The 18,028-nt window shown below is 35.9% G+C and overlaps 1 protein-coding gene across 24 annotated transcripts in view; it reads right to left on the minus strand.

Moving 5' to 3' along the window:
- Positions 1-18,028, minus strand: part of nav2b (neuron navigator 2b) — a 159,163-nt gene that overhangs the window by 98,769 nt on the left and 42,366 nt on the right. For 9 of the 24 annotated variants that reach the window (XR_012400329.1, XR_012400328.1, XM_073942954.1 and 6 more), the window contains 7 exons: positions 17,551-17,623; positions 14,981-15,221; positions 12,934-13,002; positions 12,514-12,644; positions 6,827-7,766; positions 6,634-6,743; positions 363-474 (listed from right to left, as the gene is read on the minus strand). Coding sequence is in view for 22 of the 24 variants with exons in the window: in XM_073942954.1 (XP_073799055.1) it covers positions 363-474; positions 6,634-6,743; positions 6,827-7,766; positions 12,514-12,644; positions 12,934-13,002; positions 14,981-15,221; positions 17,551-17,623 (1,676 nt within the window). In the remaining 2 variants the exon portion in view is untranslated. Of the gene's footprint in view, positions 1-362; positions 475-586; positions 707-2,347; positions 3,000-6,633; positions 6,744-6,826; positions 7,767-12,513; positions 12,645-12,933; positions 13,003-14,980; positions 15,222-17,550; positions 17,624-18,028 lie in introns of those variants that run through there. The other 15 variants (XM_073942957.1, XM_073942956.1, XM_073942953.1 and 12 more) reach the window with 3 other exon arrangements.

An 18,028-nucleotide genomic window follows, 5' to 3' on the forward strand; every position in this document is an offset into this window, starting at 1 on the left:
CGTTCATATTTTACTGGATCTGGAACTACATTTTTGGTTATGTACCGTATCGACGTTGATGCGTTCAGGCAAAAGATTCGAACCCAAATCGAATTCATTTATTCAACTCTGAGTCGACTATTTTGCTAAAGAATCAATAGTTTTAAACATGGTGCACTTTTAGATTTAAACCTCAGCTGGATGTTTTCACTTAGCGCTGTGACACACTGCATAGAAGCTCAGTTTCAAAAACTTTTGATAGGGGGTTTTTAAAGTATACCTATGTGTAAGACTTCTGACCACAAACACACAAAATTCCACAAAATACCAAAAACACACGAAAAACAAAACAAAAAACACAACACACATGATGCTGTTATCACCTGTGACTGATGTGCGTCGTCCCTCTTAGACTGGACATGGTTTCCTCCAAGTTTTGCCTCAGATCAGCAATGTTTTTCACAGTCCGGAGCCTCTTGGTTTCAGAGTCTTCACCTGAGGAAACCAGATTCATCATTATCACCACAGTCTACAAACATCTGCTACTGTATCTCTAAGGCATGTCCGAACACACATTCACACTCCTAAAACGCTTCAAAAAACGCACAGAGAATCACAGGATTGTTTAAATGAAGTAACCGTGTATTAGCATCGCAGCGCTGACTCTGCCCCTTTTTAAATCTCCTAGCATTCAGTAAAAGAGCTTTTTGTTTTCTTGCACCAATGTTAGTGTATGAAATGCTAGCCAACCGCTGCTTAAAAATAAACAAGCCCTGTATGCTGTAGGTGACAGGGGATTTAGCGGCTCGGATTAGCGACTGTTTACTGATCAAGAGGGGTCCACGAGGGGCTTAGAAAGTACAAGACAAACTCACACATGATGTAAAACGTGTTAAAGAATGAGTGGCGTGGTACAGTACATTCCTGGAGGCTGTAAAAACACACACACAAATAGACTCTTTCAGAACTCCTGACTGAGGCTAATGCTACTAATGCTAAGTCTCAAGGCTATTCCTTTCAGATATGGAAGATTATACATTAATAAAGCATTTAGATTGACATTGGCTTAATTTGATAAATTATTTAAGGAGATTTATGTTCATAACACAGCGTGCGTGTTGAACTTAAAATGCTAACAGGGTGTGACATTAGCAGACAAAGATCAATATTTCCAGTCAAATGTTGTTGTGATAGATTTCTGCTAATTCACTCATTTTCAATCAATTTCCTTTGGCTTAGTCCCTTGTTTATCAGGGGTCGCCACAGTGGAATGAACTGCCAACTATTCCAGCACATGTTTTACTCAACGGATGCCTTTCCAGGTGCAACCCAGTACTGGGAAACACTCATACACTCTCACATCCACAAACACACACTCATACACAACAACCAAGTATGTCCAATTCACGTCTTTGGACTGTTGGAAAAACCTGAGCACCCACTTGAACACAGGAAGAACATGCAAACAGAAATGCCAACTAGCCCAGCCGGGACTCAAACCAGCAACATTCTTGTTGTAAGGTGACAGTGCTAACCACTGAGCTACCATGCTGCCCTCTGCTAATTGTAACTGTTAACTAAAAACAAAATTCAAATAATAAACATGCATTGCCAAGGGAACAAGTTAATTTTGTAACTAATAATCAAAAAATGTGCAATTAGAAACTATATAAACCCATTTTAAAAACGAATAAAGGCAACATGAACATTGTAACATTGTAATTTGTTAATTTACACCACTGGTTACTACTACTACTACTACTACTACTACTATTACTACTAATGATAAATTATACATTCATTCATTCATTCATTTTCCTGTCGACTTAGTCCCTTTATTAATTCGGGGTCGCCACAGTGGAATGAACCGCCAACTTATCCAGCAAGTTTTTACGTAGCGGATGCCCTTCCAGCTGCAACCCATCTCTGGGAAAAATAAATTATACAAAAACTTATAAATAAAATAAATTGGATTAAAATAACACAAAATATTATTCAAACAATATTTTAGATCCATAAATAAGATACATTTGTTCACAGTTAATACACTGGGTTTTTATACAAGAAACAACCATTCAATTTTTTAGGATGGGGCTCCTTACACCAGGATGTGGGACTAAAAACCTCTGGCTTATTGTTTACCATACATTCTTACAATACAATTGCTGACTAGGGGGCGCTAAAGAACCCATTAGCAAAACACAACATTTACAATCAATCTACTGCCACAAGTAACTGTAAATGACACAAGTAAACGACTAGCTACCTTCAATAAAAAGCTGACAAAATGCCCCCAAAAGCAAATAACAAATGTGTGTTACTTTCCTCCTAAAGCCAACACATTTGCCCAACACACACTTCTACTTACTTTCATGCTTCTCAAACATGTCCAACATGGTCAGAAGGATCTCCTCATTAACCCGAGCAATTCCATCCCACACACTAGAGTGCTGGCTCAGATGCAACTGATACACACAGCTAAAGGTGTTGACCTCCCCTTCATTTAAAACCCTAGGCTGAGTGTGGTCAGCAAACAGTTCAGAAGATGTGGAAAGCCCTCCAGAACTGCTAAAATCCCGAACCCTGTTCTTTCTTCGCAGACTGGAGGAGTCCTCTAAGGTGTCCTTATAAGAGCCATCTTCCATTACCCTCGTTTTTTGAGAAGACACCAAATGACAATCACTTCCTGTTTGGTCCATCGATTCATTTAGGTCTTCCTGCACACTCTTTGTCCTGGTCAAAAACTTTACTAATGTGCTTTTTCCGGTGGCAATGTGTTCTAGACTCTCCTACACGTCTGTTAAGATGACTAAATGGTCTGTCTGACACATTCAGAGTTGTTATCCTGAGAATAAGCTGATTGATTTGTGAAAGAAGCTCTTGTGACGGTGTTCCTGCCTTTTCCTTTGCTCCATGGAAAAGAGAGAGGAAATCAGAAAACATCTCTCAAGTCTACACCAGCCCAGGGAACTTCCCCTGTGGAGAAGAGTTTTTCTTTCTACACAAAGTTCTGACAGACTGAAAAAGGACATGGACACACACACACACACACACACACACACACACACACATCCACTCATGCTGGTAGGCCTTGGCAGCTCCTTGACATCCATAGCCTTTTACATGCAGATGAGAGCTGTTTTGTTTTCTTGTACACTCACACACTAGTCTGACATTGGCCTTAGAGCTTGGAAAATACTGTGTAATATTCATAAATTATCAGTGTTGTTTTATACAAGATGAATAGATAGATAGGTAGATAAACATTAGTGACTATAATTAGCAACACTACTACAACATTTACAGGCACAGGACATCAACATGACATCATACTGACATTGTACCCCAATGTACCCCAACGTTGTGGGGACGTTGGATTTTGAAAATCTGGTTGACATTAGAACCCAATGACAGGCTGACGTCAATGTCCAACGTCCAGCCTAAAACCAATCTAAAATCAACCAAATATCAACATCTACTCATGTTACACCTTGATGTTGTGTGTGGACGTTCCCATTATGACATCTATCAGATGTTGGATTTTGGTCACTTTCCAACACATCATAAAATCGACCTAATATCATCATAACTTTGACGTCGTTATTGGACGTCAAACGAACGTTGCCCTTAGATGCTGGCTAGACATTGAATTTTGGTCACCTTATCTCATGACCTAAATCTAACGTAATATTGATAACGTCTTATGATGTTGTGTAGCTGCTGGGACATTTGGTTGTGGGATATTAGGCTGTTTAGAAACATACACTCACTGGCCAAAACTACCGGGTTGCCTTCAGAACTGTCTTAAGCCCAGGACACAGAAAGCTGATGTCAAAGAACAGCGGTGACAAAAGCCGGCTGTGTTGCTGTCTTGCAACGGCCGAAAAGGTGTGTGTGAACAAACTAAATAGATGACTTACATGCAAACATACATTCTTCAACTGTGCGAGAGAATATATATTCCACACCTGCAGGTGGCAGTATCTGTATTGTCACTCCATGAAGAAAAACTGGAACTAGTTCTGCTTACGTACAAACCATGAAAAAAGGCAGTATTTATGTACTTTCATTCATCTTCATAGCTCACATTAAGATAGTTTAGATGAAATTGCAGAGCTTCTTTATCCTCCGTAGACAGCAACAGTGCCATGTTGTTCCAGAAAAGTATCCAAAAATATTGTCAAAACATTTTATGTCACTTCAGTGGTTCAATTGTACTCAAATCAAGCTCCAAGAACTATTTTGTGCACCAATAAACTGTAAACAATTCTTTGTTCACCTGTATTTTCTCTTTCTTGTCAGGTTGTCAGGGTGCGAGTTTACTACAGGCAGTACACTATCTTACCAGAGTCAGTAGCTCAGCACACAACCATGGTCTTACTCAAAGTAAACGCACATCCAGATACAATGCGGAACATGTAAGAGTTCTTGAAGCTTCATGGGATTAAAGTTGAACCACTGAAGTCACACTGAATGTTTTGACAATGATTTTGGTTCCTTTTCTGGACTTTAAACAATCCTGGGACCATTGCTGTTTATGGAGGATGAGAGAGCTCTTGAATTCCATCTAAAATAATTTAATTTGTGTTATGAAGGTGAACAAAGGTCTTAAGGGATTTCAACAGCAATAGGGTAAGCCAGTGCTTCCCACAGGTTTGAAATATACTCACGGTGGTAGTGGGATTGAAATACACCTTTTACCCACATCACATAAGTAGTTAACTATATGTGACAAACAAAACATAATTAGATTTTTAACAATATTGGCATTTATTATGACACCGTTTTACACTCTTTCAATGGGTAAAATAAAAAAAAAGACTGTTGAAATAAAAAAGAAATCCATTATTTCCTTTATTTTTATGCTATTTAGGAGTGCACCCACTGATAGGTAAAATCTGATTCTCTCATTTAAGTTAAATTTAAATATATTGACATCATTAAACTAATAAAATATACAGCAAATGAGAAATAAATTACAACAAAGGAGTAAAACAGGCAATATCTTAATAAAGTAATATTAATTACAAGAATAAAACAAGGTGAATTAGTTGATTAACCATTTCCAATAGTGTACAAATATTTTGCAGCCAATTTAGCTATTATTTCATGTCATACTCTCGGAATATAGTAAAGTTTTTCTGTGTTGTTTACAGTCAGCTGTGAAGCCAAGCGAAAGTAGGCTTAAAAAAGGGTGTAGGTTTGCTCTTGACATTGGTGCTGACCTATGACCCACCTATGAAATTTGACATGTTAGCCTACTCTGAGAGATTAGAAGAACTGCCAGGAATCATATTATTTATACTTTTACATTTAGCAGTTTATTGTGCAGTTAGCTTTTAAACCATAATATTAAATCAGCTTGCTGTAATGTTATATTGCGTGTCAATAGTGGGAAAAAAATACTAGCATTAATGTACTTTTTCAGTGGCGAAAGCGAAAGCAAAAGTCGAATCCTAGACATTTTAGGAAATGTAGAAACCCCAGCCGGACTAATTTCTTAGATCCCAAAAAAGGCACCTCTCTGTGGGTGCTGTGAGTCTCTGCAGCATGTGAGATTGTCTGTGGGAGTGTTGACAGTTGTCACAAACATGAAATGAACAGTACAAAATGGGTAAATGAGAGATGATTTTCCACTACTTAATCGATGTTAGGATATACTGGCCGAATACATAAAACTGTAAAAGTATGATAATAATGTCTCATTAAATATACTTGGATGGCCACTACTATACCTGGGCTGTGTGCCCAAGTAAAGTTTATGTGTGGGAAGCACTGGCATAAACAATTAATAACAGAATTTTCAATGTTTGATGAACTAATCCTTTAACACTCATTAGCCCCTTTCACACATACAGACCTTTCCGGAAAATTAAATTAATTTTCCGGAAAGGTTGTATGTGTGAACAGGTCCTTTTTGAAAATACCGGTAAATTCGTTCTGGCTATTTTCCGAAAAGAGAAGTTGTAACATTACCGGCAATTTGCCGGAATGCTGCACTGTGTGAATGCAGAAGGAAGATTCCCGTAATAAGCACGTGCACGTCTAGAACGTGCTGACGTGAGACATCTGCTTTAGCCAATCACAACAGTCAGACACATTTACGTCCGCGCGGTTTATGAGAATTAAAGCCTTTGAATATTTTTCCAGACACATTTAGCTGCTAGAAGTTAGTCAGATCACGTTTATATGTTCTTCTTAATGCCAACTGTGTAAATAATCATCGATGAGATGCTTATGATAAGCCGTTGTTTGTTTACCTTCAAGCTTTGCGTGTGCCTGTGAAACAGCCTGTGAGCGCCTGCACACGCACATATTATGAACATCTCGACATGCGAAAGTGATCCTGCGAAAGTTGTTCACAATATTGATCATCCACAGAGTTTGTAAGTTAGTCAAATGTTTACAAATACAAGCGCAGCGTTTAAAGCTCATTTGTGGTGAATGATGTCAGAATTTACCGGTATGTGTGAATGCTCTTTTCCGGAAAATTTCCGTAACGTCCTCGCCTGTGTGAACAGCGCTTTTTTGAATATACCGGTAAAGTCGTTCCGGAAATTTTCTGGATATTTACCGGTATCACTATGTGAAAGGGGCTATTGTCTCAGTTCAGGTTACATTTTTCTATACTCAATAATTATGCTCAATGTTTACCTGACAGGTTTTCAAGCGAAGTATGGATAGATTTGCTGCACAGTCCTGTCCATTCCCTCCTGTCCTCCACTCTTGTCACAAACCCACTCTTATCAATCTCTGTTTGAGACCTACAGAAATACAGGGCTGATGAAGCTCAGAGTCATACTTCATAGTCCAACAAAGTGTGTAGGATAATACATAAAAGTGTCACCTGTACATGAATGGGGCAACAGTGGCCGTGTTGGGATGACTATATTGTTGCTGGAGCTGTGGAAGTTGCACACTGACCGTATTACTGGCCGTTGAGTTGGTCTTCGAACTAGCGGTGAGGTCTTGGCTACCTTTGCCCTCTGAAAAAGCTAAGCTAGAAGCAGAGCTGCAGTTTCTGTTATCTTTCTGGCCTTTATGTACAGACAAGCTTCCCATCCTTCCATTACGTAACCGATCTCCCTCCACACCACAAGGGGGCGAAGCTACAGCCTTATTTAGAGTTGAGCTTTTTCCTGCCTGGCTTGGTTTGGGAATTCCACTAATAGCTGGTTTGGCAATGTCTTTCTTTGCTTTGTTTCCTTTGGGAATAGACTTCTTAGACTCAAGTACAAGTCCATCGGTTTTGGTATCTCCTTTAAGGTGTTCTGAAACAGAAAGCTGTTTGGGCTTCTCTTTCTCTTTAAGCTTTGGCTTCTCTTTAACTTTTTCTTTCACTTTTGCTGAGGCCATTTTGGGTGCTAAAGCCCTTCCAATTGTTAACTGGGCAATGCCTTTCAGTGCCAGCTTGGGACTTGTGCTTCCAGAACTGGTGGGAGTAACAGGCCGCTGGTTTCGCGGGTGGATGGGACAAATCGGACCTTCTTCTAATTCAACTGCGATCACATCTTCTGAACTGGCAACATTGGATGCTCTAGAACCTGTTTTGTTGTTGAAGAGCTTGAGCTTTTCCAGCATGGACTTCTGGGCGATCACTTTAGGTGGAACCTCAAGGGAATCTAGCGGTGGTTGTTTAACCGTGACCATGGAGGACGTGGCAGTGTGTTTAGCGCTGAGAGATTTGCTTCTCCAGGGTTTGGAAGCAGTGCTGGTGCAGCTGGGTGGAGGAATGGAAGAGCTGATTGGTCCATGATCAACCATTATGGGCGATGGAGTTGTTTTCTCTGTTAATAGAAGAACATTACATGGAATCACAACTGCTTTAGTACTTGGGAAATTGATGCAGGAACCGACAATGACAATATAATGCAATGTCTACCCGTATAGCAAAATTTCTCTGACCCAGCTCTGGCCCACATAATTAGTTTTTGCTTGGCCCACATGCCGCAGTGAATTACAGCACATGACTGGACCAAGTCTTCCAGACAAGGGCCCAACATGAAACCATATCAGGTCAAAGTTTGAACCAAGTTAATAATACAGAATTTCACCAAATATTTTGGAGTGTCACGACTGCAATTAAATTGACAAACCCATGAAGTGTTGGGTTTTAGGCATGCTATGGGCATGCTTTTTTTCTTGAAGTGACCTGATTGGTAGAATCTTTTAACTTACTCAAAAATAATTTAAATGTGGGTCAAGATAGGTCAAACTTACGTGGCCCACATATATATTGCCAGTCTCACAGTGGTGAATATCTAGGGTTAAATAAATAAGCTTTTTTTTTTAAATGATGGACTCATTAAATTATCATTTAAATAAATCATTTAAAATTATCAGTATTGTGAAGTTGCATTGATGAGTCACACACAATATCGTTACAAAGTTCACGCGCACGCACACACACACGCACACAGAGATACACACGCACACCGCAGCTGACAAACACACACACAAACATACAAGCAGGCAGGCAGACAGACAGCGCGCTTAGCTTAGCACTGTTTTTGCACTCAAATGTGTCAGGATGCAGGCTAACCTCCACTGTTGTGTGGATATCTGTTATGCTAATGTACAAAATAAACCTGATTTAACTTCCACAAACCGGGACTGAAGCGTTTTCCTTTAAATTTTTTTCTGACACACGGCTGTGGTGATGAAGTAAAGCTGAAGTAAATCGCTGTAATTAATTACACACATGCACTGTTTTAAAACACTTTAAACATGTAAAACTTACTCTTTATCACATTTGATGATGATTGCTGATCCTAGCAAACAGAACAGACCTTTTATTCCCGGTTGTCTGCCTGGTCTTGTGGACATATACATGTGACTACCGGAACATGTTAATGCACGCAGCTGTCAATCAATTCGGTGAGCGGGGGGACCACACTCCTACGTAAAGTTGCGGTCGGTCTGAAAACCGCTGTAATTGGGCCACCGTTTTTATGTTGTTAAATTGAAAAAAAAAGGGTTAGGTGTGTTTGTATCACCCCAATATGATGGTCTATACCAGGGGTGGCCAACCCTGTTCCTGGAGAGCCACATTCCTGCAGATTTCAGTTGCAACCCAAATCAAACACACCTGCCTATAATTATCACGTGGTGTTCAGGTCCTAATTAATTGGTTCAGGTGTGTTTGATATGGGTTGCAACTGAAATCTGCAGGAAGGTGGCTCTCCAGGAACAGGGTTGGCCACCCCTGGTCTATACACTATATATACACATATGTTTGTCCAAATAGCTTGAAAAGTAGATTTTTCACCATAGGTGCCCTTTAAAATATTTGCGAAAAATATTTAACAATATTTATAAATTGAATAAATTTCACCAGGGTGACATGGTGGCTCATTGCTTAGCACTGTTGTCTCAGCAAGAAGGTCATTGGTTCGAGTCCCGGCTGGGTCAGTTAGCATTTCTGTGTGGTGTTTGCATGTTCTTCCCATGTTTACATGGGTTTCCTCGGGGTACTTTGGTTTCCCCCCCCCAGTTTAAAGACAAGCGCTATAGGTGAATTCAATAAACTAAATTGTCTGTAGTGTATGTGTGTGAATGTGATGTTTCCCATTACTGGGTTGCAGCTGGAACGGCATCCACTGTGTAAAATATATGCTGAATAAGTTGACGATTCATTCTGCTGTGGCGACCCCTGATAAATAAAGGCACTAAGCCGAAGGAAAATGAATAAATGAATCAATTTCATCAGTCTTAATTATGCAAACTGTTTTAAGATGGCAGACAATAATCCAAATATAAATGCATTGACTTGATTCATTTAACTACTAAAAGAGTTGAGGACTGACCAAGAAGAGGGACAAATAGTCACTCTGGCCAAAAAAAGTGGCTCAGATCTTTCACAACCTAACAAGTGCAGTCAAGCTGTTGCACATAGACATTAGCAATGTGAGGCCCGTGGGAGTCTGAAAATATGAAAGCGTATTGGCTGAAGAGCTGAGAAAAAGAAGCATGAACTATGAGGAAAAATATTTGAAGAATGCGCAGTGATGTATTAATATTATTTTGAGGTCCAATGTCTTTCCCCTGTGGTTGTTAGCAAGTAGGGAGCATTTCTTGATATACGAGACTGTTAAAATATTTATATTTTGGTTATATAAAAATAAGCAATTTGCAGAGAGCATTCTTTGTGACAATGTGATTAAACATCGTACAAATTGTAAGTTTTCTGTCAAAATAGCAATGCAAAGAGCAGATATAAAAATGTACAAAAACTTGATGATACTAGCAAGAATAATGATGATATGAATAATAATTGTATTATATTAGTAGTTATTTTAATTGACGCTATATTATATAACAAATTAAAATGTATAGCTTAAAATATGTAATGCAATGTTAAATAAATTTGAATAGAAATTATATAAAACATAAATTTAACAAATATTATATTACATTATCACACCTTATATTATATTATATTATATTATATTATATTATATTATATTATATTATATTATATTATATTATATTATATAAGGTGAAATAATGTAATATAATATTTGTTAAATTTATGTTTATATAATTTATTTTCAAATTTATTTAACATTATATTATATTATATTATTACATATTATATTATTTTATATTATTACATATTATATTATTACATATTACATAATGTTTAGAACTTAAACTAAAATTGGCCATAAAATACAACAGTATAAATTTCCCTGTGTTGCTAAACCGGCAGTTTTTTCTTTTATTTATAATTTATTTCTTTTATTTTATTTATTTAAAACTATATACACCAAAATGTAAATTATGTGGCATCAAGTTTAGCAGTCCTTACCTTAAAGAAAATCTCATCTTGCTTGCGGATTCTTCGAGCCGTTTGATCTCAGTTAGTCACTAACTGAACTTTCAGTTTTTCACTAAAATGTCTCTTTTTCTTTCTCTCTCTCCACACAAGTCTCTTACCACAAGTCCACTAATTAGTGCTGAATGAGTGAGCCGTAAACACTTTATTATCATCAACACACCAGAGTTAAGCACACAATCACCTCTCCATGCATGAAAACACGCATGTACAAATGAGGAAAATTTGGTTTATATGGCTTTATAAAAATGGCTTGAATACAAAATTCCACATACTCTCTGTCATCAACTATGTGACATGCGAGGAGGGAAAGGACCGCGGTAAATAGCTAAACGTTGAAGTGTGTAATCCAAGCCTCCCATAATGAAAGAACAGTGCGCCAAAAATGTGTCGACGACAGAGTATGCAATTACAGAATCATAAAATATTGAAGATTATGAAGGTTTGCTTAACTCGGAGACTGAACAAGTCGAGGGAGGATGGTTTGTGTTACTCAATTGGAGTTAAAAATACTTTTTTTTTTAGATAAACATGAACTAGTGAAAGATGATATAAAATAAGCAATAGTCATTCATTCATTCATTTTCTTTTTGGCTTAGTCCCTTTATTAATCCGGGGTCGCCACAGCAGAATGAACCGCCAACTTATCCAGCACGTTTTTACGCAGCGGATGCCCTTTCAGCTGCAACCCATCTCTGGGAAACATACACACACACTCATTCACACAAACACTCATACATTACGGGCAATTTAGCCTACCCAATTCACCTGTACCGCATGTCTGCATGTCGGAGGAAACCCACGCGAACGCAGGGAGAACATAAAAACTCCACACAGAAATGCCAACTGACCCAGCCGGGGCTCGAACCAACAACCTAGCGACCTTCTTGCTGTGAGGCGACAGCACTACCTATAGCGTCACTGCGTTGCCATAAGCAATAGTATGAAGTAGTATTACTAATAATACTTATCCAAGCTGTCTTTATAAAAAGAACACAAAAAATACCATACGAGTACTTTTTAAAGAGTTTTCTAAAACTATACAACAATATGAATATGATTATTTTAAAATAAAAATGTAAAAATATACATACATATATAATAATAATATCAGTAGGAATATACCAATTTGAATATTTCAAAACAAAAATAAAAAAATATACATTATTATACATATATGGTTTCAACATATTCACATATTACCATATTCCAATTCATATTATCAGTATTATTATTATTATTATTATGCTAAATATCTTTTTTCTTGGTTTATATTTAAATTTCTAAAAATGTATATAACTTTGTGTATAAAAATAATAAATTATACTTGTTAATATAATTATTTTAACGCTTAAAAAAATATTTTTGTAAATATAAGATTTAGGGTTTTTGAAATATTTATATAATAAAAAAATGCATGACTAATAATAGCAACAATAAAAATAATAATTACAATGAGCACATTTAGTTATATTTACAAAAAAAGCAAATCGAGCAAAAAACAAAGTTAAACCAGGAGAACATTTTACAGTTGATTCTAATAAAAAACACAACAATAAATCAGATTTTTCAGACGGTGTGTCCTAATGTTTAAAAATGTCTCATTTGAACAATACAACACTTTTGCAATACAACAGCTTACATATTCTTACATAACACACACACACACACACATGGCTTTGTGTAAATAAACTAACCTCTTTCATGAACGTAGGCAGAGACTGGCGGCTTTAACCGGTCACACTGGTTGAAGCTTTGACTCCGTCTGTTGGTGCTGCCGGTTCGAGGTTTGCTTTCTCCACTGGCCTTCGATGAGGGACTCTGAAGCCTGACAGAAAAGTTCAGTCAGATTGAACTCATGCTTTTCTTTCAACAATAACCACTTATGCTACAAGAATTATATAAACAACCCTCAGCAACCTTTTATTTTAACATGTGATCATCTGATGAAGAACAAAATGACTATTGAAGGGGATTCACATGCTTGTTTGGCCTCAAAGACCCATTAGATGATTGGGTATTTACAGAAGATCACCAGTAGATGGTGCTGTTGTTTAATGAGGAGAAGGAAAAGTAAATAATCGACAGTGAGATGTTTAGAAATGTGGAAAGCAGACCTAGTGTTGTTTTTCTGAGCAACCGAGAGTCTGGTGGATTTTTTCTGATTGGAGACTTTTGATGGATGACTTGAGGTCGAAGGAAACAAGAAAAGAGAAGGAAGAAAGGATGGAGAAAGAAGAAGTGTTAGAAATAGTAGAGGTGTAATCAATGATGGCATTCAAATAAATAAAGATGTAAAAATATGAATATTACAGTTAGAAAAAGAATGTTAGATTGAAACTGAATACAGTTTATAAGATTCAAAGTGAAAATAATACCTATTTATATTATAGTAAAATGAAAAACAATTAAATAAATAGAGTTAAATAGAAAAAATGAACAATGAAAAAATTTATAATATATCAAATAAAGAATAACCAAAATATGAACATTAAAATAAATACTAAATATTAACAATCATGGAAACTAACTACAATCAAGTATTACAATTCAAATAAATAAATAAATAAATAAATAAATAAATAAATAAATAAATAAGTAAATAAATAATAGATTTCAGCCTTATAATCTTAAAATGCCATCAAAACCACCTGCTTTATCATCACTTCAGACAGTATGCTAGAGAATCATTCAGATACTAGCTTTAAAGGAAGGTTGGTGAATTAGTAACAGCTTCTGCTGTACTTATGTCAGCTGCAAATGTGAATGAATGGTGAAAGAAAGTAGATAGTTATACAAAAGGATTTGTAGACTTTCTGTGTTTGATTTTCTTTTTATACACGATTCCGTCAAACTGTTGTATAAAGCTAATATCACACTCATAGCAGTGCAATATGGCTGTTTATCATCACTGGTGGGACAATAAGGCACGGCATGATTGTTTCCATGATTGTTAATATTTAGTATTAATATTAATGTTAATATTTTGTTTAGTCTTTATTTGATTTTTTATTTTATTTGATTTTTTATACAATAAAGTATTACAATTCAATTAAATAAATAAATAAATAAATGCAGGAAATAGACGGAGTTTTAAAAAATTACATTAGAACTACACTTTATATAAAAATAAATGCTAATTTTATATAATAATAAATATTTATATTAATTACTAACTAAATTATAGTAATTCATATAAATAAATGCAAAAATAATGAATATTAACTAACTATTAATAAAAAAAAACAATACTATATAAACAATTTTAAAGCAACACTAAATAATAGAAGTTTGAGTTCATAAATAAATAAATACATGCAGGAAAAAGATTCAGTTTTTGGAAAAATAGAAATGAAACAAAAGTCAATAGAGCTATTTTTAGCTTTAAAATAAATGCTTATTTGATATAATAATAACTATTTATATTAATTACTAATTAATAAATAATAATTCATTAAAAAATATTAAAAAAAAGAACTAAATTAAAAAGAACTAAAACCTAATTCATACTAATAAATTATTAATTAAAACCAATAGTATAAACACTATTTTATAATTACATTAAATAATAAAAGTTTGAGTTTGAAATGGAAAAAAATAATGGGTATTTTTTGGAAATGCTGAAGGTGTAAAACTTTAAAGCAAAAGATTGAAAAAGAGCCTATTAAGAGTATCTAAAATCATGCTTAAATTGGGACTAAAACTTCTACAAAACATCTAAATTGTAATAATTTCAAATATAAAAAAATTATAAAATAAATTGTAATAATTCACACTGAAAAATAAATAAAATACTAAAAATAAAAAAAACAAAATAAAATAAAACAACAAAAATGAAAAAAATAAAAATAAAATAAATATTTTAAAAAATACTAAAATAAATTGTAAACGTTCACAATGAAAAAATAAATAAAATACTAAAAATAAAGTAAAATAAAGCCACCAAGAACTATGGTCACACCAACTCCAATGCAACCTTTTCACGTCACATTGTATCATTTCATAAAATAAAAAAGATTTTACAAAATATAATAATAAATTAAGAATTTTTGAATAATTAAAAACAAGAATTTTAAAATCTCATCATGTCATATATACAACAATAACTTGAATTTGCATTTCAGCAGGTATGCCATCTATGCCTGTGAAGAAGCTATCCCCCACCTGGACTGCAGGTCTGTGTGTGTTTTCTGTGCAGGTGTAGATGAGGTGTAGTGTTGTTGGATAGGGGATGGGCAGGGAGAGCTGACAGGAGAACTGTGAAGAGAAAGAGCAGGACTGGAGCATCCATGGCTGTGCTGGAGACTCTGAACATTGCTGGAGGCCTGTTTCAAAGTCTGCTGTCTGAAGCGTGACAGGATAAAGAACAGCCCCAAAATGGCTTTCAGGTTCCCATTGCGGATCTCTGTGGATGAGTAGAGAGGTAAATACAGAATGTAGCTGACATTTGGATTCAAATATTTATATTAGTTAAAAGATTTGTTCATCACAAAATTCAAATTCCAAATCCTTTAGAAATGTGTGCATCTTTAGAGCACAAACGATGATATTGTTAAAGAAATTTGAGATCGAGAGTCTATTCACCCAGTGAAAGTGAGAACCAATGAGATTTATTTTTGTACGTCACAGTGATTGTTTCAGCTTCTAAAAAAAACAATGAGATTCTTTCTTGTGTGTCACAATTAAGCGGAAACCTCCCACTCTCCCTCGTGAAGCAAATACAGAAGTAACTGAAACTGCAATTTAATGAAATTCCCTTAGTCCTGGCTCAATAAAGAGCAAATTTCTATTGAGTCCACTGTTAAAATGGCCAACTTTACAGCAAAAAAGGCGTTTACAGCCTGGTACAAAAAACTATTTTTGTTCATACAGCTAATATTACCCTTCATGACAACTGTGAGGGGGTGATTTTTTTTATAAGTCATCTGTTTCCTTTATAATAGATTATATTAAGTCTGCATAATTAAGGGCGTTGCCACTTGAGTGACAGCTAGGTCTCGCTGGTCGCCATCACTTCACCTACAGCTTATAAGCTGCTGAACTCGGCATATACATCGTAATTTTGTTTTGTTTTATGTGGCTTTACACAGTCAGTTGCCTTTTGGAATTATTTCTTACTATTATCAGACAATATGGCATGCTGTGAGCATTTAATTGTGCTCACAAACCATTCACGTGGCCTCCATTTCCCAGGTGAGTGAATTTATAAACGTATATACCATCTCTATAAATGTATTTGTTTTACTTAAGATCATTTATCATGTATATTTTTCTTTAGACTAGTAATGTACTCTAGAATCTGACAGATTGATTAGCTGTAGGCTCATCTGAAATGTTGGCATGCAGTGTTATTCCTGGATTTCATCAATAGCCTTGCATTTACCTACACGGACTATATCTGAAGTGTTTGGAATTAATTTGCGTTTTCTTCCTGTAGAAAAACGTTATGACAACAGTATTAAGAGGCTTGAAGTATTACAGCAGTGTTTTTAAAAAACTAAACACTTTATTGATATAGTACACAACCAAGCACATGTGGTCAGAAGAAAAACGAGTCGCAGGTAAATAAGCATTTCTCCCATAGAAAAGCCTGTCTAATCAAAATGATAGCAGGCGTTTGTAGCTCCGCCTCTTTGCCCTTGTTTGGTATTCCCCAGTTTGTGTGATGACGCGCGAACGAAATGGCAATGGGTGGCCACGCCAACTGGTAGCTTCTTTTGGGTTCTTTAGAAACCTATAGGTGACATCACGGATACTAGGTCCATATCTTTTACAGTCTATGATCACAATGCATGTTTAGGCTTTGGTGAGAATCAATAGGATTCATTCTTGGATGTCACAGTGCATGTTTGAGCTTGGATGTTAACCTATGAGATTCATTCTTGCATGTCACATGGCACATTTGATCTTCGACAAAAACCAATGAGAATCATTCTTCAATGTCACATGTTACATTTGAGCCTTTGTAAGAACCAATGAGATTCATTCTAGTGTGTCACGGTACACTTTCAGCTTAAATAAGAATCAATGAGATTCATTCTTCTCTGTCACATGTTACATTTGAGCTTTCGCAAGACCCAATAAGATTAATTCTTGTGTTTCATAGTGCACGTTTGAACTTTGACGAGAACCAATGAGATTAATTCTAGAGGGTCACGGTGCACATTTAAACTTCAATAAAAACCAATGAGTCATTCTTCTCTGCCACATGGCACATTTGAGCTTTCACAAGAACCATTGAGATTCATTCTTGCATGTCACAGTCCATGTTTAAGCTTTGACGAGAATCAATGTGATTCTTGTATGTCACAGTGCATATTAAACTTTAGTGGGAACCTGCAACATTAATTTGTGTATGTCACAATGTACATTTGAGCTTTCTCAGTAACTAATGAGATTTGTTTTGGTTGAGCCAGAGCCATTTGTTTGGTGTGGTTGAGCTTGTTTATATTCACTGATCAAAAAAGAGTCAATTAAAGTTCAAATAAAATTTGTTTAAAGTATATGTGAAGATTTCTTTTGGAAGATTTGTATTTGACCACTCAATTTATATGGATTTAATTTTTTGAAATGGAGGCTTTGAACAGGGGGACAAGCAATCTGATTTATTGCAACATATCTTCATTTGTGCCTTAAAGATGAACAAAGCTCTTGTGGGTTTGCAATGACATGAGAGTAAGTGATGACAGAACATTTTCCTTTGGGTATAATTGACACTTTAAGACTCGTCTTACCTTCAGCACAAAGTCCCTTTATATTCACTCCTTTAGCAGCCAGGAAACCCAGACAGGCATCAATGTTCTCAATCTGAGAGAGAAACATGGACAAAAATAAAGAGAATGCATTTCAAATCAAGCCTAATAACCCACTGTTTAAGTGTTGCTAGGAAAATGTAGCCCACCATGGCCGGTTCGCACACTATATTCAGGTGTAAAAGAAACATAAACCCAGCAGATGGTGCTCAATTGGGGAGATTTGTGGTTTTCAACCCTGTGGGTCCGTCCTGTGGTGTTTCTGTGACATTACAATGTATATCCTGAGCGAGACATGGCGAGACGATGAGTTGCTTCACACTGATTTACACCAGGGGTTTAAGGTCAACAAGACCTGCCATTGTCCTCAAAGAGAAGGATTATTAAAGGGACAGTTCACACAATAATTCATTTGGGTAATTTTATTTAGTTATATTTATAGTGATGTATTCATTCTTTC

This window comes from Danio rerio, chromosome 25 (assembly GCF_049306965.1).
Source record: "Danio rerio strain Tuebingen ecotype United States chromosome 25, GRCz12tu, whole genome shotgun sequence".
Lineage (NCBI taxonomy): Eukaryota > Metazoa > Chordata > Actinopteri > Cypriniformes > Danionidae > Danio > Danio rerio.